At 39.0% G+C, this 23,484-nt stretch overlaps 1 protein-coding gene across 1 annotated transcript in view; it reads left to right on the forward strand.

The window, feature by feature from the left end:
• Window positions 1–23,484, forward strand: part of WNK3 (WNK lysine deficient protein kinase 3) — a 135,670-nt gene that overhangs the window by 86,276 nt on the left and 25,910 nt on the right. Inside the window, exons 12-17 of the mRNA XM_081125312.1 lie at window positions 1,937–2,084; window positions 16,172–16,288; window positions 17,558–17,713; window positions 17,795–17,846; window positions 19,508–19,642; window positions 20,231–21,177. Of these exons, the coding sequence (XP_080981438.1) occupies window positions 1,937–2,084; window positions 16,172–16,288; window positions 17,558–17,713; window positions 17,795–17,846; window positions 19,508–19,642; window positions 20,231–21,177 (1,555 nt within the window). The remainder of the gene's footprint in view (window positions 1–1,936; window positions 2,085–16,171; window positions 16,289–17,557; window positions 17,714–17,794; window positions 17,847–19,507; window positions 19,643–20,230; window positions 21,178–23,484) is intronic.

Raw genomic sequence — 23,484 nt, forward strand, 5'->3', positions numbered from 1 at the left:
TTTGGTGTATTTCATTGATTAATTGATATGGAGATATAACTGACATACAGCCTTATATTTCGAGTATACAACATAATGATTCAATATTTGTATATATTGTGAAATGATTACCACAGTAAATCTAGTTAACATCCCTCACTTCACATAGTTACAGAATTTGTTCCTTGTGATAAGAACTTTTAAGATCTACTCTCTTAGGAACTTTAAAATATGCAATATAGCTTTATTAACTATAGTCACCATGCTGCACATTACATCCCCATGACTTATTTATTTTATAACTGGAAGTTTGTACCGCCTTCACCTATTTTGCCTGCATCGTGCACCCCACCCCTGTTTCTGGCGACTAGCAATCTGTTCTCTGTATCTATGAGCTTGGGTTTTATTTCTTGTTTACAGATTTCACACATGAGTGAGATTATATGTATTTGTCTTTATATTTTCTGACTTATTTCACTTACCTTAATACCCCCAAAGCCTACCCGTGCTTTCGCAAATGCCAAGATTTCATTCTTTTTCATGGCTGGATAATATTGCATTGTATAATATATACCATATTTTCTTTTATCTTGTTTTAATTTGTTGTTCTGCCTTATTCCTGCCTTTCACACCTAATCTATCACCTATTGAGTTCATTACATAAAAAGATACATTTTGAGTGAGAATTAATTTCTAGAAGTATTACTTGAATCTACTAATAAGAAACCTCAAAACAAACAAGATAAAATTGATCAAGAGCCTGGCCGGCGTGGCTCAAGGGTTGAGCATCAACCTATGATCCAGGAGATCAAGGTTGTTGGATTCCCGGGCAGGGCACATTCCTGGGTTTCGGGCTCGATCCCCAGCAGGGGGCATGCAGGAGGCAGCTGATCAATGACTCTCTCATCATTGATGTTTCTCTCTCTCTCCTCCTCTCCTTTCCTCTCTGAAATCAATAAAGATATATTTTTTAAAAATTGATCAACAGGGTTCTCTGATAAAAGGTTCCATAGAGGCCTATCACTGGTGGTGTTTTTCTTTCTCTTCCACTATTGTGAGAAAATGTTTGTCAAATAAATACAACATGGTTTCAGTTTTTTTAAATAACTTTTTAGAACAGCTTTATTGAGATATAATTCACACAGCATTAAATTCACCCATTTAAAATATACAACTCAGTGGCTTTTAGTATATTTACAGAATTGTGAAATCATAACTTTTAAAAAATATATATGTTTTTATTGCCCTAGCCAGTTTAGCTCAGTGGCTAGAACGTTGGTTTAAGGACTGAAGGGTCCTGTGTTCGATTCTGGCCAATGGCACGTACCTCAGTTGCATGCTCAATCCTCAGCCCGGTCAGGGCAAGTGTGGAAAGCAACTAATCAATGTGTCTCTTTCACATTGATGTGTCTCTCTCTTTCTCTCTCTCCCCCTCCCTCCTTTCCTTCCACTCTATCTGAAAAGCAATGGAAAAAATACCCTCAGGTGAGTATTAAATAAATAAAATATGGTTTTATTGATTTTAGAAAGAGAGGAAGGGAGCGGGAGAGAGATAGAAACATTGATTAGAGAGAAACATCAACATCAATTGGCCGCCTCCTACATGCCCCCTACTGGGGAATCGAGCCTGCAACCCAGACATGTGCCCTGACCAGGAATTGAACCAGTGACCTCTTGGTTCATGGGCCGATGCTCGACCACTGAGCAACAGTGGCCATACTGAAGTCATAACTTTTTAAAACTTATTGTAATATTTATTTTCCATAAACTCATTATTTATGATTTCATAATTGGAAGGTTTTCTTAGAATTTTAATATCAGTATGAAATGATTCTAATCATGAAGGGATTTCATATGTTAACTCTGATTTGGATTATATATTAGTCTTTGAGAATCACAGATTAATGTCTCTTCTGAGAAGCTGAATAAAACTTGCTTTTATGTTTTTAATTACTAGTTTACATCATGATGTGGCAGCTGTGAAGGAAAACACCAATATCCCTGATAATCCAAGTGGAAATGGCAAACAAGATCGGATCAAACAGAGAAGAGCTTCCTGTCCTCGACCAGAGAAAGGGACTAAATTCCAGCTTACTGTCCTTCAGGTCAGTGTGTAAATAAGGGTGGGTTAAGAGTGCATGTAGAGGTCTGGGGGGTCAGGGATGGGCGATATTACTGTGGAAGTAGGGTGTTATGAAACTCTCTAAATTAGCTTTACCTCCATTAAATTTTTTTCAGATAAAGTATTATGTATTAATTGTTAAACTTAGGAAATATAAGAAAAATGTAAGGAAAAAAATAAAAATCACTTGTACTCTCAGATATAGTTCCTGTTACTGTTTTAGTTTGTTTCATCACTTTTATTCTGTATGTATGTACAATATTTTACATTAAGATTGTAATACTACAAGTGATAGTGACAATTTATTGAATTATTTTGTGGTAGACACCCCAAATGTTATACATTTGTTGTATCATTTAGGTTTTTTAATAACCTTGTATGATATACTTATATTTACAAATGAGAATTAGAGAGATAAAGTAATTTGCCTAAGGTCATTCAACTAGTAAGCCATAGTCATATCTGAATACAGATTGGACTTTAAAGCCCATATCTCTAACCAATATAGTATAGGTTTTGGATGGATGCTAAACCTTATATAAAATTTTATATCCTGCCTTTTTAAAAACTTAACATATTACATATATTTTATTCTGTCATTAATTTTTAATAACATTTTAAATGGCTACCTTAGTCCGTTGTATAGAGATATAATAATTTAATCATGCCTTCAGTTGTTTTTCATTTAGATTGTTTCTTTCTATTTGTCTGTCCCTTTCTGCTAGTCTGTCTTTTTTCTAACTTTCTTTCTCTCTTTGTGTCTGTCTGTCTCTCCATCTCTGTTTCTGCAGCAAACAGCCTTGAGCCATACACCTTTGTACATATCCCTGATTTTTTCCTTATGTTATATTTCTAGAAGTAGAATTAGTGGGTCAAAGAGTATGAAGATTACATGTTGCTAGAACACTGTTCAGAAAGGGTGGACCAGTTTACATTTTCATTAGGAATGCATTTTCTTTTGATTAAAGAGTCAATTTGTGGTATTAAGAGAATTTTGGAAATAAATGACCAAATTTAGATCTTTGCATTGCAGATAACTATACTGACTTACAACTTTTCTTGGCCTTGTTATAAAAGTTGTGTTCGATTTTCTTCCCCACAGAATCACATTTGAAACTTAATTTTTGCTGAGTAATTTGAGCCTTGGATTTCTCATAGAATAGTGGTTTAGGCAGGATTTCAACACGGGAAAAGCAGTTTTATTAGATTCTGAAAAACTTAAACCATTTTTTCCACGGATTGTATGTGAGCTCATATAGATGTTCCCTCTACCATTTGCACTGAGAAGATAATGATTGACTCTTTTTTTTATAGGTAGACATTTTTGTTTTGTTTTATTGTTCAAAATATTACAGATGTCCCCTTTTTTCCCCATTGACCCCTTCCAACCCACACCCACTCTTCTCCCTAGGCCTTCACCACACTGTTGTCTGTGTCCATGGGTTATGCATATATGCATATAAATTCTTTGGTTAATCTCTCCCCACCCACCGAGCCACCCACCAATGCCCACCTTCCCTCTGAGATTCGTCAGTCTGATCCATGCTTCCATGTCACTGAATCTATTTTGTTCATCAGTTTATTAAGTTCCTTAGATTCCACATAATAAGTGAGATGATATGATGTTTGTCTTTGACTCTGCCTGGCTTATTTCACTTAGCATAATACTCTCCAGGTCCATCCATGCTGTCCCAAAGGATAAGAGACCTTTCTTCTTTACAGCTGCATAGTATCCCATGGTGTAAATGTGCCACAGCTTTTTTATCCACTCGTCTACTGATGGGCACTTGGGCTCTTTCTAGATCTTAGCTATTGTAAATTGCGCTGCTATGAACATAGGAGTGCATATATTCTTTCTGATTAGTGTTTCAGGATTCTTAGGATATATTCCTAGAAGTGGGCTCACTGGATCAAAAGGCAGTTCCATTTTTAATTTTTTGAGGAACCTGCATACTGTTTTCCATAGTGGCTGCACCAGTCTGCATTCCCTCCAGCAGTGTACCAGGGTTCCCCTTTCTCCACATACTCGCCAGCACATGTCATTTGTTGATTTGTAGATGGTAGCCTACAATTTAATTTGCATCTCTCTCATGATTAGTGATGTTGAACATTTTTTCATATGTCTTGGCCATCTGTATGTCCTCTTTGGAGAAGTGTCTATTCAGGTCCTTTGCCCATTTTTTAATTGGTTTGGTTGTCTTCCTCTTTGTGAGTTGTATGAGTTCTTTGTACACTTTGGAAGTTAGCCCCTTATCAGATACATCCTTGGCAAATATGTTCACCCATACCATGGGGTTCCTTTGTATTTTCCTGTGCAGAAGCTTTTTAGTTTGATGTAGTCCCATTTGTTTATTTTTTCCTTAGCTTCTCTTGTCCTAGGTGATTTATCAGTGAAAATTCCACTAAGTGAGATGCCTGTGACTTTATTGCCTATGTTTTTTCCCAGGATTTTTATGGTTTTGCGACTTACATTTAGATCTTTTATGCATTTTTAATTTATTCTTATGTATGGTCAAAGTTGTTGATCTAGTTTCATTTTTTTTAATGTAGCTGTCCAATTTTCCCAGCAGTATTTATTGAAGAGACTGCCTTTACTCCATTAAATGTTCTGGCGTCATTTGTCAAATATTAACTGACCATAATTGCATGGCTCTATTTCTGGGGTCTCTGTTCTGTTCCATTGATCTATATGTCTTTTGTTGTACCAATACCAGGCTTTTTTGATTACAAAGGCTTTGTAGGATAGTTTGATATCCAGTAAAGTGATTCCTCCCATTCTGTTCTTCATTCTCAAGATGGCTGCAGCTATTCGGGGTCTTTTTTGGTTCCATATAAATTTTTGGAATATTTGTTCTAGTTCTGTGAAATATGCCGTTGGTATTATAATAGGAATTTCATGGAATCTATACATTGCTTTGAACAGTATGGACATTTTAATGATATTAATTATTCCAATCCATGAACATGGTATATTCGTCCATTTGTTTATATCTTCCTCTATTTCTTTTTTCAGTGTCCTGTAGTTTAATGAGTACAGATCTTTTACATCCTTGGTTAAGTTTATTCCTAGGTATCTTATTTTTTTAGTTGCATTGGTAAATGTGATATTTTTTCAGTTTCTCTTTTTGAGAGTTCATTATTTGTGTATAAAAATACCATCGATTTCTGGGTGTTAATTTCGTTTCCAGCTACCTTGCCGAATTCATTTATCAAATCTAATAGTACTTTGGTGGAGTCTTTAGGGTTTTCTATGCACAATATCATGTCATCTGAAAGTAATGACAGTCTTACTTCCTCCTTTCCAAGATGGATACCTTTTATGTTTTCTTCCTATCTGATGGCTGTGGCAAGGACTTCCAGTACTATGTTGAATAAGAGTGGTGAAAGGGGACAACTCTGTCTTGTTCCTGTTTTTAACAGAAATCGTTTTAGTTTTTAAACATTGAGTAAGATGTTGGCTGTAGGTTTGTCATGCATTATCATTATTATGTTGAGGTGTGATCCCTCTATTCCCACTTTGCTGAGAGTTTTTATCAGAAATGGGTGCTGGATTTTGTCGAATACTTTTTCCACATCTATTGATATGATCATAAGATTTTTGTCCTTCATTTTGTTTATGAGCTGTATCACATTTATTGATTTGCAAATATTATACCAGCCTTGCATCCCCAGAATAAATCCCACTTTGTCGTGGTGTATGATATTTTTAATGTATTTCTGGATCTGGTTTGCTAGTGTATTGTTGAGGATTTTAGCATCTATGTTCATCAGGGATATTGGCCTGTAATTTTCTTTCTTTGTAGTGTGTATCTGGTTTTGGGATTAGGATGATGCTGGCCTCATAAAAAGAGCTTGAGAGTTTTCCCTCCTCTTGAACTTTCTGGAATAGTTTGAGGAGAACAGGTGTTAATTCTTCTTTGAATGTTTAGTAAAACTCGCCTGTAGATCCATCTGGTCCAGGACTTTTGTTTGCTAGGAGTTTTTTGATTACTGCTTCAATTTCATTAGTTGTTATCAGCCTACTCAGGTTTTCTGCCTCTTCCTGATTCAGCTTTGGAAGACTGTGTGTTTCTAGGAATTTGTGCATTTCCCCCATGTTGTCCAGATTGTTGGCATATAATAGCTCATAGTATTTTCTTACAATCCTTTGTATATCTGTTGGGTCAGTTGTTATAAATCCTCTTTCATTTCTGATTTTACTTATTTGGGTCCTCTCTCTTTTTTTCTTCATGAATCTGACTAAAGGTTCATCTATCGTACTTATGTTTTCAAAGAACCAGTTCTTGGTTACATTGATTGTTTTTGTATTGTTCGTTAAGTCTCTATGTCATTAATATCTGCTCTGATCTTTATTGTTTCTTTCCTTCTACTTCCTCACGGCTTTTCTTCCTGTTCTTATTCTACTTCTTTTAGTTGTTGTGTTAGATGGTTTAGTACAGGTGGGGTTTTTTTTGTTCTTGAGGTATGCTTGTACTGCTATGAACTTTCCTCTCAGGACTGCTTTTGCTGTGTCTCATAGATTTTGGGTTGTTGTCTGTTCATTTCTGTTTTTTTCCAGGAAGTTGTTGATTTCTTCCTTGATCACATTGGTAACCCATTCATTGTTTAATAACATTCTATTCAGCCTCCATGTTTTTTAATATTTTTGAGTTTTTTTTATAGTAGTTGATTTCTAGTTTCATACTGTTGTGATCCGAGAAATTGCTTGATATCATTTCAGTCTTCTTGAACTTGTAGAGACTTCCTTTGTGCACTAACATGTGGTCTGTTTTTGAGAATATCCCATGTGCACTTGAGACGAATGTGTATTCTGCTGCTTTGGAATGAAATATTCTGTAAATGTCAATTAAATCCATTAGATCTAGTTTGTTATTTAAGGTCTCTGTTTCCCTGTTGACTTTTTTTTTTGTCTTGATGATCTGTCCAGTGATCACAGTAAGGCATTAAGGTTGCACACTATGATTGTGTTGCTGTCTGTCTCCCCCATAAAATCGACCAAGAAATTTTATATATTTAGGTGCTCCTATATTGGGTGCAGATATATAGAGATAAAGATAGAGACAGATATATAGATATATATACACATATACATATATATACACACACATATGTATATATATACACATATATGTGTGTGTGTGTATATATATATACATACATACATAAATATTTTTAAATTAATCTTTATTGTTGACAGTATTACAGGTGTCCCATTTTTTCCCCCAATTGACGCCCTCCCCCTCGCTCCCACCCTCTTCCCAGGCCTTCACCCCGTTTATTGACTGTGTCCCTGGGTTATGCTTATATGCATATAACTTCCTCGGTTAATGTCTTCCCAGCCTCCACCTTCCTTCCCTCTTTCCTTTGAAATATCATCATCTGTTGCATGCGTCAATGTCTCTGGATCTAATTAGTTCGTCAGATTCTTTTGTTCATTAGCTTCTTGTTAAAGAAGACCCTTCAACATTTCCTGTAGTTCTGGTCTGGTGGTGATGAACTCTTTTAGCTTTTCCTTGTCTGAGTAGCTCTTTATGTGACCTTCAGTGGTAAATGATAGCTTTGCTGGGTAGAGCAATCTTGGTTGTAGTTCCATGTTTTTCATCACTTTGAATAATTCTTGCCACTCCCTTCTGGCCTGCAAGGTTTCTGTGGAGAAATCAGCTGACAGTCGTATGGGTGCTCTCTTGTAGGTAACCAACTGCTTTTCTCTTGCTGCTTTTAAGATTCTCTTTTTGTCTTTAACCTTTGGCACTTTAATTATGATGTATCTTGCTGTGGGCCTCTTTGGATTCCTCTTGTTTGGGACCCTCTGTGCTTCCTGGACTTGTAAGTCTATTTCTTTCCCCAGGTAGGGGAAGTTTTCTGTAATTATTTTTTCAAATAGGTTTTCCATTTCTTGCTCTCTTTTTTCCCTTCTGGCACGCCAGTAATACAAATGTTGGGCCTCTTGAAGTTGTCCCAGAGGCTCCTTATACTATTTTCATATTTCTGGATTCTTTTTTCTTTTTGCTCTTCTGGTTTGGTGTTTTTTGTTTCCTCATGTTCCAAATTGCTGATTTGATTCTCAGCGTCGTCTTCTCTATGTTGATGCCCTGTAAATTATTCTTCATTTCAGTTCGTGTAGCCTTCATTTCAAATTGGTACTTTATTATGTTATCGATGTTCTCAGTTATTTCCCTAATAGTATGCTTAAACATCCTTATAAACAAAATTCTGAACGCTGTATCTGTTAGCATGCTTGGTTCTATTTCATTTAGTTCCTCTTCTAGAGATTTCTTCTGTTCTTTCCTTTGTGACATGTTTCTTTGCCTCCACATTTTGGCTGCTTCCAGGTGTTTGTTTCTATGTATTAGGTAGAGCTGCTATGTCTCCTGGAATTTGTAGAGTGCCTTTGTGTAGTAGGTGTCCTGTAGGGTCCAGTGGCTCAGCCTCCCTAGTCACCTGAGCTGGGCCTTCTAGGTGTTCCCCTGTGTGGGCTGTGGGCTTTGACCTGTTGTAGTGGAGGCTTGGTTCCTGTTGGCGTTACTGGGAAGAATTGAGCCCCCGGCCAATCAGCTGTGAGGACCAGCTGCAAGAACAGCCAAAGAGCTGCTGTGATGGAGACACCCCTATGGAGTAGGATTTACTTCAGTGGGGCTTTGGTGTTCACCAAGTGCGCCCCTTGAGTGTGTCACTCGTGGATGTGGTAGGGTTGTAATCTAGCGTGGTTGAGTCTATCCACCAGGTGCATTGTCTCTGGGGCTTCCCTGGAGGTACAAAGTCGGCATCTGCCAAGGCCTTGCCCAGGGCCACCCAGCATGAGCTACACAGCAAACCGTAGATGGCTGCTACTTGGGCTGGGCTTGGCGTTGTCCAGGAGAGGCCAAGCTGTGAGCCAATGCAGCCTGCGGCTAGTCCCAGGCCTTGGGCCGCTTATCAAGCCGTATTGGGCACTCTGCTGCTTGTTTTAGAGGATTTAGGGAAGTCCTAAGCATGAGGCTCGAGAGGCCACTTGCGCAGAAAAGCCACTGGAAATGGCCTGGATGAACTTGCAGGTAGGGAGGGGCGAGTCCTCCGGGAATCACCTGGGCGGGGCCAAAGTTGTGAGTCGGGTCCTGGGCATTCAAATATGGTGCCTGCCTGCCAGTTGTGTGGGGGGAGGGCTTGCCAAAAGAGCAATGGCCTCTGCCAGCTCTTCTGTCTGGGAGGAAGCTCCCCCTCCAGCACTCACCCCAATTTCAGGCAGGTTAGTTCCTCCCCAAGTGTCCCAGGTTCCTTTCAAGCTGCTGTGGGCGCTGGGGCTCAGAGGGAGCGGGTCTGAGTGAGTCCGTGTGTGGTTCCTTTAAGGGGAGCTGCCTGGGTCTCCCGCAGCCTCTGGGATTTTCAGCAACATTCCCCGCTGCTTTTCACAGCCCGAAGTTGTGGGAATTTCTCTTCCCGGCCCTGGAGCCCTGGACTGGGGGCCTGGTGTGGGGCTGGGACCCCCCACCTCTCCAGGAAACCTCCTCCGCGGAGATATCCCTCCTGGTTTTAAACTGTGGCACCAGGTGTTGGCCCCTGGCCACATCTCCGCCCGTCCTACCAGTCTCAATGCTTTTTCAGTTCCCTGGTTTTAGGACTTCTGTTCATCTAGATTTCAGGAGGCTCTGAGTGATAATGGCTCTATATTTTAGTTGTAATTTTGATGTGGTTGTGGGAGGCGGCGGGTGCAGCTGTTACCTACTCCGCCATCTTGTTTTATCTCCCGGTGCAGATATATTTATAAGAGTTATGTCCTCCTGTTGGATTGATCCCTTTAGTATTATGTAGTGACCTTCTTTGTCTCTTGTTATGGTCTTTATTTTGAAGCCTATTTTGTCAGAAATAAGAATTGCTACTCCAGTTTGGTTTTTTTGTTTCCATTTGCATGGAATATTATTTTCCATCCCTTCACTTTCAGCCAGTGTGAATGTTATGCTCTCACATGGGTCTCTTGTAGACAGCATATATATGGGTCATGCTTTCTTAGCCATTCAGCTACCCTATGTCTTTTAATTGGAGTATATATTCCATTTACATTTATGGTTACTATTGATATATACTTATTTAATGCCATTTTTTCCCCTTTATGCTGATGTACCTTTCTCTCAATTTCTTCTTCTTAAAGCAGTCCTTTAGCATTTCTTACAATGCTGGTTTTGTGGTACTGAACTCCTTTAGCCTTATTTTGTCTGTGAAGCTCTTTATTTCACCTTCAATTTTAAATGATAGCCTTGCTGGATAAAGCAGTCTTGGTTGCAGGTTCTTGCTTTTCATTGCTTTGAGAACTTTTTGCTACTCTCTTCTGGCCTGAAGTGTTTCTGTTGAGAAATCTGCTGTCAGCCTTATGGGGGTTCCCTAATAGGTCACTGCTTATCTCTCTCTTGCAGCCCTTAATATTCTTTCTTTGTACTTAACATTTGCCATTTTAATTATGATGTGTCTTGGAGTGGGTCTCTTTGGGTTCCTCTTGTTTGGAACCCTCTGTGCATCCTGAACTTGTGTGCCTTTCTCCTTCATCAGCATAGGGAAGTTTTCTATCATTAATTCCTCCACCAGGTTCTCTATCCCTTGCTGATTTCCTCCCCCTCAGAGACCTCTATGATGCAAAAGTTGTTTCCCTTTATGTTGTCCCAAAGTTCCCTTAAACTGCCCTCATGCTTCTTAAGTGTTTTTTCTTTTTGCTGCTCTGGTTGAGTGTTTTTTCCCTACCTTATCTTCTAATTCACTTATTCTGTCCTTTGCTTCATTGAGCCTGCTTTTAATTCCTTCAGCATATTCTTGATATCAGTTATAGTATTCTTCATTTCTGCCTGGTTCTTATTTATCATATCTAGCTCTTTTTTTCATGTTTTTCACTAAATTCCTGGACCTTTCCTTTAAGTGTCTTTTGGTTCTCATTAATTTCCTTGAGCATTTTTATATCCATTACTCTGAACTCTATTTCTGATAACTTGCTTAACTCCATCTCATCAAGGTCTTTTTCTGGCAATTTTTCCTGTTCTGTACTTTAGAGGTTGTTTCTTTGTCTCTCCATTTTGGTGGCTCTTAGTGTTTGCATCTGTGTATTGGATATATTTGCTGTCTCCTAGTCTTGTGTGGTGGGATTTTGTAGTGAATGTCCAATGGGACCCAGAGATGTGTTTTTCTTATTCTTCTGAGCTATTTGCTCTATGTGTGTCCCTTTTGTTGGTGTTTCTTTTGTGGGTTCTTTGGGCTCTCTTATTGTGATTGGGTCTAGATTTTTGTTGACCCCTTCTTGGGAGGATTCTTCTCTGAAGTTGGTGAACTATGAGGCTCAGCCACAACCACATCATGTTAGCTGTTCTACAGGTGCTGAAAGGGCAAAGCAAAACACAACCAAACTGCTAGGAAACAAACAGTAACTTACAAAATATCCTGACAATCACAATGAAAACATTGCTAGGGAACGTAGAATTGGGAGCATAAAACAAGAACACAGATGCTAATGCAAAAAAAAGAGAGAGAGGGAGAGAGAGAGAAAAGGAATATTATTTGGTAATAGTAAAAAAAAATTTAACAATAATAATAGTAAAAAAATTAAAAATAATGATAAAATTAAAAGTAAAAAATAGAGACGCTACTGGAAGATAGAAGGGGCAGAGAAAAGATTCTGAAAGAAAAGAAGGGCGAGCAAAAGAAATAAGGGTAGAGTGTAGGAATAGGAAAATGCCTAAAAAAATAAAAATAAAATAGATAAACACAAACGAACAAACAAAAAGATAGGAATACAGATAATAAAAAGGGAGGAAAAGAAAAGAAAAAAGGAAAGAAAAGAAAGTTATACCAGTGGAACAAGAGAAAAAGAGGTAAAGCAAGGGCAAGGAAGGAGTCTAATAAGTGATACGGGTGAAACAGTAGAGAAAAGCAATAAACTTATTGGTTATGGTTATAATGATAACATCCCAGCAATAAAACAGAGAATATCAAGAAAATCTTGATACTAGAACAAAGAAACAAAACACAACAAAGCAGAAAAAAAAAGCAAAAAAAAAAGCAAAGGAAGACAAAACAAAATTTTTTTTAAAAAAAAATATCTTTATTGATTTCAGAGAGAGGGAAGGAGATGGAGAGAGAGAGAGAAACATCAGTGATGAGAGAGTCATTGATCGGCTGCCTCCCATACGCCCCCGACCGAGGATCAGTCCCTCAACCCGGGCACGTGCCCCGACCGGGAATCGAACCCCGATCGCCTGGATTCTAGGTCGACGCTCCACCGCTGAGCCACGCCCGGCCTGGCACAAGGCAAATTTTTAAAAATTTAAAAACAATTAAAATCTTTAAAAAGAAAATTTTTTTTTTTCTCTTTTCTAAAAAAAAAAAAAAAGAAAGAAAGAAAAAGGTTAATCAGGTGAGTTTCATCTGGGCAGCTTATGCTGTCTGAGGCTCTCTGTTTTGTATGCTGATTTCATGTCTCCTGGGAGGTACTTGTCTGTCAGCCAGTGTCAGGAACTGTCTAGGTTTGGCTCTGGTGTCTGTAGGTAGTTGGCTGATCTGAGGCTCTCTGTGGACCACCTCCACCTGTCAGCTAATTTGCCTCCCCCTTTTGGTTTCCTGGTCTTACTCCAACATCTTCTGAAGAGTCTTTAGGGTACAGGATGGCTAGTGTACCTGGGGATATTGCTCCCCTTACATAGAGGTTTCTCTGTCAGGCACTCACTGTGGGGAAGTTAGTCTGCTTCAAAGCCAACTCCTCAGTCTCTACCTTATCCTCCAATTCTAGTTCCCCATACAGTGGCCTTTTCTGTATGGGCAGCTTCAGTAGCCTGGGCTCAGTGGGTTTGATTTTAAAAATCTTCCTGTGCGCACGTTGCCTGCCCAGCCCCCAGAAGGGGTTTTAATCTTTTCCTCCAGTTCCCAAACAATAGCCCCTGAGAGTCTTATTCTTGTAATGTCCTCCTGTGAGCTGTTCTCCCTTCCCCCTCAGGCCTGTGCCCTGTGGGGTATATCTGGGGCTTCAGTGAGCTGAACCCGCCCCTTTCCTGTTGTGGTGGTGCTCCTAGCCTGCAGGAGAGGTAGGCGTGCTTCGCCCCTCCTTTCCCAGGTGGTTGGATAATCTCTCAGGGAGCTCAGTTTAAACTCTCCATAATGCAGACATAAATCCCAGCTTTCGCTTGTCTGTCTCCCTAATGCAAGCCTGGTGGACTGCTGTTCAGCAATCAAAAACTCAAAAATGCACAAAGCAACACAGGCAGAGAACCTGCCCTTATGAGGTCCCGGTGCCACTGCGCCTCAGTACCAAACAGGATAGGTAACAAAGTCAGCCCCACTCAGGTGCCTTGCATAGCTGGTCTCACTGAAGCTGGGGCAGCTCCTTGTGCACTATTGTGGCTCCACTCAGAGCAGGTCAAAAATCTCTTACTCACCCCACCGGCAGTTCTGGGGGTTGGAGACCCGATCTGCCCCACTTGCAACTCCAGCGACTGGAGACCAGTCTTCTGGTGGCTCTGATTCATATTCATTCTCTCTCTCTCTCTCTCTCTCTCTCTCTCTCTCTCTCTCTCTCTCTCTCTCTCCCTCTCTCCCTCTCTCTCTCCCTCTCTCCCTCTCTCCCTCTCTCCCTCTCTCCCTCTCTCCCTCTCTCCCTCTCCCTCCCTCCCTCCCTCCCTCTCCCTCCCTCTCTCTCTCTCTCCCTCTCCCTCCCTCCCTCTCCCTCCCTCCCTCTCCCTCTCCCTTTCCCTCTCCCTCTCCCTCCTTCTCGCTGTGGGAGGTCTCTCTTCCCCTTCCCCATGTGACACAGTTCAAATGCTTTCTGCGGCTCTATACAATGCCTTACAGGAAAGCAGAGCGTCCCTGTAGGTGGCTGCTGGGTGTGTCCCTCTGGCCCCTTTCTATTCAGAAGCCACACCCTATGGGACAGCCTTTCCTGCAGTCAGTACCGGGGTGAGTCTCCTGCCCCTTCTGCCGCCATTAGGCCTGTTGTTTCTCTGGGAAGTTGTGGTCCCCTCCTCTCAGGCACACTGTTCCTCTGGCTCCTTCTGCCCGCCCTGCTCGGGCTCTCCTTCCCTTCTGCTCTGCTCCGGGTTTAAGATCCATGCTTTTGGATACCAGTCCACACTCCCATGGGGAGGGAGCTTTGCTGCCTCTAACCATCAGGCCTCACAGCCCAGCACTAGTTTCAGGGGGGACTCCTGCTTTCTACATCTCCCCCTCTTACCAGACTCTGTGATGTTTCTTCAGTGTTCCTTAGTTGAAATATTTCCAATCGGGTATATTTCTCTTGTTTTTCCAAGCTAGCTACGCAGTATTTTAGCTGTAAATACAGTCCTTGCCTCGGAGCAAGGACGATCTGCTTCTCTTCAGTGCCGCCATCTTCCCTCCTTGACTCTTGTTTTATGATTGACTCTTGAAAAAGTTTTTCATTAAATTTATTCATGTGACATTGGTTAATAAAATTAAATAGGTTTCACCCTGGCCGGTGTTGCTAAGTGGTTAGAGTATAGGCCTCCACACCATAGGGTCATGGATTCAATTCCCAGTCAAGGGCATGTGCCTGGGTTACAGTTTCCATCCTACATGTGGGAGGCAACCAGTTGATGTGTCTCTCTCACATCGATGTTTCTCTCTCTCTCTCTCTCTCTCTCTCTCTCTCTCTCCCTCCCTCCCTTCCTCCCTCCCTCCCTCCCTCCCTTCCACTCTCTCTAAAAATCAATGGGAAAATATCTTCAATTGAGGATTAACAAAAACAAATTATACAGGTTTCAAGTTTACAATTCTATAATGTCTTATGTATACTGCATTGTGTGTTTACCATGCGATGTCAGATCTTCCATCACCATATATTTGACCCCCTTTACCCTTACTACCTCCCCCACCCCTTTTCCCTTTGGTAACCACCATATTGTTATCTGCATCTATTAGTTTTTGTTCGCTTGTCTTATTTGTTCATTTGTTGCTTTCAGTTTCCTATCCCACATGAGTGAAATCATGTGGTTCTTGACCTTTTTTGTGTGATTTATTTCACTTAGCATGATTTTCTCAAGATCCACCCATTTTGTCCCATGTTTAATACTTATGTGTTTTTCTATGTAATTTATTGTTTCAGGTCTTATATTTAGGTCTTTGATCCATATTGAGTTAATTTTTGTATATGGTTACAAATAGTCTAGTTTCATTCTTTTTTTAATATTTTTTATTGATTTCAGAGAGAGGGAGAGATAGAAACATCAATGATGATAGAGTCATTGATCAGCTGCCTCGTACACAACCCCTACTGGTGTTCAAGCCTGCAACCCAGGCATGTTTCCTACTGGGAATCAAACTCTGATCTTCTGGTTCATGGGTCTTCACTCAACCATTGAACCATGCAGGCTGGGCTAGTTTCATTCTTTTGCATGTGGCTTTCCAATTTTCCAAGCACCATTAATTGAAGAGGCTTTCCTTTTTTAAAAAAATATATATATTTTTATATATATATATATATATATATATATATATATATATATATATATATATATCTTTACTGATTTCAGAGAGAGGAAAGGAGATGGAAAGGGAGATATAGAAACATCAATGATGAGAGAGTCATTGATTGGCTGCAGCCCGCAACCCGGGCATGTGCCCTGACCGGGAATCGAACCCTGATCGCCTGGATCCCAGGTCGACACTCAACTGTTGAGCCATGCTCTGCCGGGCAGGCTTTCCTTTTTATATTGTATGTTTTTGTCTTCTTTGTGGAAAATTATTTGCCCATATACATATGAGCGTATTTCTGGGCTCTCGATTCTATTCCACTGGTCTGTGCGTCTGTTTTTCTGCCTATACCATGTTGTTTTGATTATTGGCACTTTGTAGTAAAATTTGAAGTCAGGGAGTGTGATAGTTCCAGCTTTGGGGTTTTTTTCTCTTAAGATTGTTTTGGCTATTCAGGGTCATCTGTGGTTCTATAGAAATCTGATGATTTTTTGTTCTATTTCCTTAAAAAATGCCATTGAGATTTTGATGGGGATCACATTATCTGTATATTGCTTTGGGTAAGAGAGCCATTTTAACTATGTTGATTCTTCCTATAATTATTGATTCTTAATCTGGTGGTGAAATGTTTTTGCCCAGGTGTCAACCTCTGGAGATAACATGGTAGAATGTCAACTGGAGACACACAATAACAAGATGGTCACCTTCAAGTTTGATGCTGATGGTGATGCACCAGAGGATATTGCAGACTATATGGTAAGTACAATAAAACCAAATGATTTTCCTTGTAGTGTTCTTTTTCTCCCTGTAACTCTTCCCCCATTTATTCAGGCATCTTTTTTTTTAGGGTACTGTTTTTAAAATTTGTACAGAGCAAAATTGGTTATGATCAAGAGGAAGTCAGTGTACTTCCTCTGGTTTCAGTATATTTATCTGCAAAATATGAAGGTGTTTCATTAAGAGATGTTTTAGGTCAGTGGTTCTTATCCCTTGCTGCATTTTAAAATCACCTGAAGAGTTTTAATAAAAACAATTCCTTAGGTCCATAATTAAATCGGTATCTTTGGAGTTGAGGTCTAAGCATCAGTAGTTTATAAAGTTCCCCACGTAATTCTAATGTGTTAGCTACTGATATAACTTCTTATATTTCAATATTTTAATAATGTTCATTATTTCATTTAGTTTTCATATTTGAGTTGTTAGGCTTAAGTTAGTATTTTTCCATTGCTTATTTATTATTTTTTAAGAATGGTTTATTGATTTTTTTGAGAGAGAGGAAGGGAGAAGAGAGAAACATGAATGTGAGAGGATAAAACCGATCAGATGCCTCCTGCAGGCCTCTACTGGGTATGAGCACACAGCCTGGGCATGTGCCCTGAACAGGAATTGAACCAGTAAACTCTTGTTGCATGGCAGGACGCCCAACTAACTGTGCCACATAAGCCAGGGCATATTTTTTTGTTATTTAAAAATGGGGATGGGCTAGGGAGGCAGGAAGAGTACATAATGCTTTTGTTTCTGCCAGTTTTATGTGGAGATACATTCCTGGCTAAGCAGAATTAAACATTTTAAAAGTTAAAATATTCTTTGTTCTGCCTCTTGTTTAGCATAGTGTTTTCTGAACTGTCTCCAGTGCATTCTTTATCAACTTTAGACATGCTTCATTTTGTGATTTGTGATTTAAAAGCTTTTCAGTTTGGACATCTAGTTTTTAATATAAACATTGCCTTAGTTATGTCCTTCAAATAACAATTTATGGAATGCCAGATCGTTTTTAAAATGCTGGCTTCTTCTCTTGTAGGTAATGCCAACCTGACAAATGTCAGTGGTCTCAAAATAGAATAATTTAATATGTTATGTTGCATTTTATTCCTGGTCTTTGTTAATTCTATTGTGGCATTTGATCTAAATAATTGATTTTTATTGATTTTTCTTTAGGGTAGTCACCATTGGTAGATACAGTATTATAATTTTGAAGAAACTAAATTCATTCTCGTGTATAGACTTACTTTTACTTTTGAACAGGTTGAAGATAACTTTGTGCTGGATAGTGAGAAAGAAAAATTTGTTGAAGAATTGAGGGCTATTGTAGGTCAAGCCCATGAGATTCTTCATGTCAACTCTGCTGCAGAGAGAACCACTGGAGTTGACTCTATTGCCGTGGAATCCAACAGTAGCCAAGTAAGAGCAATTATTTAGCAAATAGGTCTTCTGGGATATGTATCAGGAACTTCTTTATTTATCTATTCATTTTTAATTCAGACAGGATCATCTGAACAAGTACAGATAAATTCTGCATCCACTCAAACCAGCAGTAAGTATATTTAATAAAATTTACCATTTGGCATTTGAAACAGGATATTTGGAAACTTTAATTTAGTCACCTTCATTGGGAAAGATGTTAGCCAGTAAAAGAATTCAATCAGTTGTTAATGTAGGTTTTCCCACACTCTTAAAGGACTTTATAGCCCAGAAGAAAGTATAATAAGGAGTAAAACCATTCTCCAAATCTCCTTCACGTGTTAGTTCGTTATCTGATTAATTTATTTCCGGGTTGCCTTATGGTATGTTACCAGAAAAGCAGTCACTGTACTGATGACCTTTAACAGCTTTACTGTTTGAACATGATTGGTAAGTTTTTTCCCCCCTGATGTGAGATGTAGAGAAATGTTCTTAACTAAAATCATTATGTTCTAAGTTTGCCTCATGTTTTAATAGTCATTGATATTGTGATTTTATTCCACCAGTGATATGCTTCTACTTGCTCTGATCACTAAAGCTTTTGTCAATCAGATACCAGATAAATTTCCAGGGACTAAAAAATGGGGCGCTCTGTTTTCTTTCTGATGACTTTATTTCTCCATTCTTCTTAGCTCTGGTCATGGGTATATTTAGAGTATCTGGGAGGGGGAGAAAAGCCATAGACAAATGACTCCTGAAGGAATTATAATGACATGAAGAAGCAACAGGTGGTGTGCGAGTCATGGATCCAGATACCATTACTCTGAAATTTAATTTGTGTTAGAACGCCAGGGTCCTCCTCTATATTCTTTTTCTCATTAGCAGGAGTCGGAGTAGATTTATGGCTGACAAACTAGGGCAACATTTAAATGAAAATTACTTATTTGAATAAGTTTAAAAAGTAGAAGCAAGGATGTAGGGGCCTATTTTATTTTTTTTAAAGCTGTCATACTGTAAAATGGACTTTTTGCTTTTGGTGTACAGTTCTGTAAATTTTTAAAAAATATGTTTTATTGATTTCAGAGAGAGGAAGGGAAAGGAGGAGAGAGAGAGAGAAACATCAATGGTGAGAGAGTCATTGATCAGCTGCCTCCTGCACGCCCCCTGCTGGGGATGAGCCTCGCCAGCTGGGCCAGCTCTCTAAATTTTAATACTCAGTGTAGATTTCTGTAAGCACCACCATAATCAGGATATAGAACAGGAAATGTAGGTCTTAATGGTAAAAGTGCTTTCCTTCCCCCCCTAAAAGTGCCCTGCTTCTAACTGCTATTGATATGTTTGTTTCAGTAGAATCTAAAATCTTTCTCTAAAGAAGACTTACGTTTAATTCTTTAAAAAAAATTTTAAATTATGTTTTTATTGAATTTAGAGAGAGAGGAAGGGAGTGGGAGAGAGAGACAGAGACATTGATGAGAGAAAGACATCCATCAACTGCCTCCTGCATGCCCCCTACTGGGGATCCTGCCCGCAACTAGGCCATGTGTCCCCGAACCTGCAGCCTCTTGGTGCATGGTTTGACACTCAACCAACTGAGCCACACCAGCCAGGCTGTGCTTAATTCTTTAGACTATTTGTCAGGATTGGGAGGTTTGTTCTTACAAATTACACATATCGTAGTGTTGTTGGAAATGGAGATATAAGAAAAATTGGTGTTTTAACCTGGTTTCCGTTGTCAGTAAGGTAAACGTACTGACAATTGCTTAGTATATTAAATTTTGCTAATTTTTTCTACAGGTGAATCTGCTCCTCAGTCATCCCCAGTTGGTCGCTGGCGATTCTGTATCAATCAAACAATAAGAAACCGTGAGGCTCAATCTTCTTTTCAGCAGTCCTCCATGTCTACAGTTCCTGGGCTGTATCCACTTTCTAGTAAGCACTCATTCTCTGCCAACTTTATTCAGACTTGCAGTTTGGGGGTACAAATATGAACTGTACCTTTTTTTGTTTTTAGATTTTTTTTCATTGATTTTAGAGAGAGAGGAATGGAGAGGGAGAGAGTGAAACATCGATCGGTTGTCTTCTACAGGCCTGATCAAGCCTGCAACCCAGGCACCTGCCTTACCAGGAATTGTACCGGCAACCTATTGGTGCACGGGATGATGCCCAACCAACTGAGCCACACCCGTCAGGGCTGGACCATATCTTTAACTCGTTTTCATGGGTATTTTGTGCTTATGAGAATTTTCATAAACATTTTTGAAGATGCTTAATAGTAGGGTGTAACTTAAGCTGTTTTTATTTAATATTTATTTTAAAAAGAAAATTTTTTTCCTTGACAGGTTGAATTCTGTGTATTTTGAGTCTTATTTACAAAAGTACTTTCACACACACAAAGAAAAAGTACTTTCACACAAGTTTTCATTTGCCCCTTGCTCTTCCTCTCTCTTCTGAGTTGGATAGTAGTCCATGCTTTGTACTTACCAATATCTGCTTAGCCATTCTTTATTATTGTTCCAGGTCCAAGAAAAACAAATAATAAGGAAATATCACAGGACACACTGCTCACTATAGAAAATAACGCATGCCAGCGTGCACTTTTCACCTCCAAGTCAGAGCATAAGGATGTGGTGGATGGTAAGATTTCTGAATGTGCCAGTGTAGAAACTAAGCAGTCATCTCTACTTTCTCAAGTGGAAGACGACAGGCATAGAATGGTGCCAGCTGCTAGTAGTTCCACTTATACTGCGACGTCAGTTTGTACAGTTCCAGTTGAATGTGAGGGACTAACCAACCAAGCAAGAATATTTCTACCTGTGTATCCATGTCACCAGGCTACCAGTCAGGCTAATGTAATTACGGCACCTTCTGGCGAGTCAACTCAGATTGCTGGTAATGCTCTTAAAACTTCAGCATTTATTTCTGATCAAAGGCCTCAGTCCTTATCAGTGCAGCAACCAACTATGGATGCAGAGTTTATTTCTCAAGAAGGAGAAAAAACCACAGTGAACACTGAAGCAAGTTCTCCTAAGACAGTCATTCCCACTCAGACCCCCAGCCTTGAACCGACTACATTTCTGCCCACTACTGTCCTGGAATCAGATGGGGAAAGACCTCCAAAAATGGAGTTTGCAGATAACCGAATTAAAACTCTAGATGAAAAATTAAGAAACTTGCTCTATCAGGAGCATAGCATAACTAGCGTCTATCCTGAGAGCCAGAAGGATATCCAAAGCATAGACTCTCCATTTTCTTCCTGTGCTGAAGATACACTCTCATGTCCAGTGCCAGAAGTCATAGCCATCAGTCACTGTGGAATTCAGGACAGTCCTGCACACTCCCCTGATTTTCAGCAGACAGGCACTAAGATTCTTTCCAATGTGGCTGCCAATCAGCCTGCTAACATATCAGTGTTCAAAAGTGACCTGAATGTGATAACTTCTGTACCCAGCGAATTATGTTTACATGTAAGTATAATTCTTTCAAACCAATTTCTTATCCTTTAATGCTTTTAAAGAAATGCATTGTTTTCTAAAGTTCTGTTCTTTGGAATGTAATTGTCTATGTCACAAGATTCTGAGGTCACAGGTATTTCAGAAGGCCATCTTAGTTGCAGGTGTCCAAAACTTCTCAATGGAGATGGCAGAACTATCTTTGGTGAGAGAGCCCTCTGGCGAATTACCTAGGAGCTTTCTAGCAATGTCTGTTTTATATTAATGACAAGATTTAGTTTTAGTGGGTAGGAAGAACTTATTTTTAGATTTCCACTTAAAAATGCCTGTTATAAGTTTCCTTTTTAAGAATTTTATGATTTTAATTTAATCTTGTTTTCATGGGATGTAATTTACTTGAAAAATTTTTAAACAGAAAGTAAAAATCATCCAAAATCTCATGACTTTCTTTTTTAAGTTATATAATGTAGGAATTTAATTTCCCTTTTCTATCTCTTCAAATCACAGAGGTAACCATTACCTGTTGTTAATCTGCTATTTGGTACTTACTCTTTTTGATTTAAGCTTATACAGATCTGTTTACATACCTGCAACTTTTTTTTTTCTAAATACGTTTTATTGATTTTTTAGAGAGGAAGGGAGAGAGAGATAGAAACATTAACATCAATATCGATCGTCTGCCTCCTGCATGCCCCCCTCCCGGGATTGAGCCCGAAACCCAGGCACGTGTCCTCACCAGGAATCGAACGGGGACCTCCTGATGCATAAGTTGATGCTCAACCACTGAGCCATATCGGCTGGGCTATACCTGCAACTTTTTATTCACAAAAATAGGATTGTATTATATACATATTGATCTGCAACTTAATTTTTTCATTTTACAGTATATTATAGACATCTTGTTAAATCTTTACCATTGTATCTCATTATTGTTATTATATAAGTAGTATTTGTGTATATATAGAGTAAAACCATCCCGCTTCCGAACCTATAGACATAGCTATTAATAAATCTTTCCAGACATGTTTTAAACTAACATATACATATTTATCTAGACGTATTTCTTTATATGTATTCTATATTTACAAAGACATAATTATATATTGTGTATTTACTTACATATACTTTTAAAAATGTTTTTATTGATTTTTGAGAGAGGAAGGGAGAGGGAGAGAGAGAAACACTGATGTGAGAGAGACATAGATCAGCTGCCTCCTGCACGCCCCCTACTGGGTACTCAAGCCCAAAACCCAGGCTTGTTTCCTGACGGGGAATTGAACTGGTAACCTTTTGGTGCATAGGACGAATTCAACCAACTGAGCCACACCAGTCAGAGCTACATATAGTTTTTTATATAGATGTGCTGGTTTGCATTTTTTTCACTTATTATGTACTATTCCTGTCAGTACACATAGTTCCACCTCATTTAACTTTTTTAAACAATAACATAATATTTTACTGAATAGATATAATTTAAATATTTAATTTTTGATAAACTAGTAATTTTAAATTATTCAATTAATACCTAAACATGAAAGCAATTCAGAAGGATAGAAAATTTAAAGTAATTGCTTTGTTAACACCCTCCCATACCCCATTGCACTCCCCAAACCCTGTTAAGTTCCTGTTTTAATTCTTGTTCTCATTGCCATTAATAACTTGTAAATAATATACTTATTCATCTATTTTTTTATTTAGTAATTTCAGACAATACCTATTGATTCAGTGCTATGACGGGTGAGAAAATTATACTTTTCCTTTCCTCCTCTTTTCTTCCTTGTACATCTTCCAATATTTATTAATTATATTGCTTTTTTTTTAATCCTCACCCAAGAATACTTTTCCCATTGCTTTACAGAGAGAGTGGAAGGGGGAGGGAGGGAAGGAAGGAGAGAGAGCGAGCGAGAGAGAGAAACATTGATGTGAGAGAGACACATCAATTGGTGCTTCCCGCATGCTCCCCAACTGGGACCAGGGATCAAGCCTGCAACCAGGTTACATGCCCTTGGCTGGAATAGAACCAGGACCCATCAGTCTGCAGTCCAATGCTCTAACCACTGAGCCAAACTGGCTAGAGCTATATTACTTTTAAACATTAGTAAAGTTTAACATCTACATTTTTTCTGTAACAATTGGTTATGCTTTGACCATAGTTTATTTGAAGAATTGAAAATCAATAAGAGCATTTATATTATAATTATATGTTATCTTATGATCACATGTGATTAGAACCATAAAAAATGAAATGTAATTCTCTGTCATTTAAATTTTGTTATTCAAAGGAGACTTCTTCCAAGTGTCAAGGTCAAATGTATTCTGTTG

Source organism: Miniopterus schreibersii (genome assembly GCF_964146895.1).
Source record: "Miniopterus schreibersii genome assembly, chromosome: X".
Taxonomy (NCBI): Eukaryota; Metazoa; Chordata; class Mammalia; order Chiroptera; family Miniopteridae; genus Miniopterus; species Miniopterus schreibersii.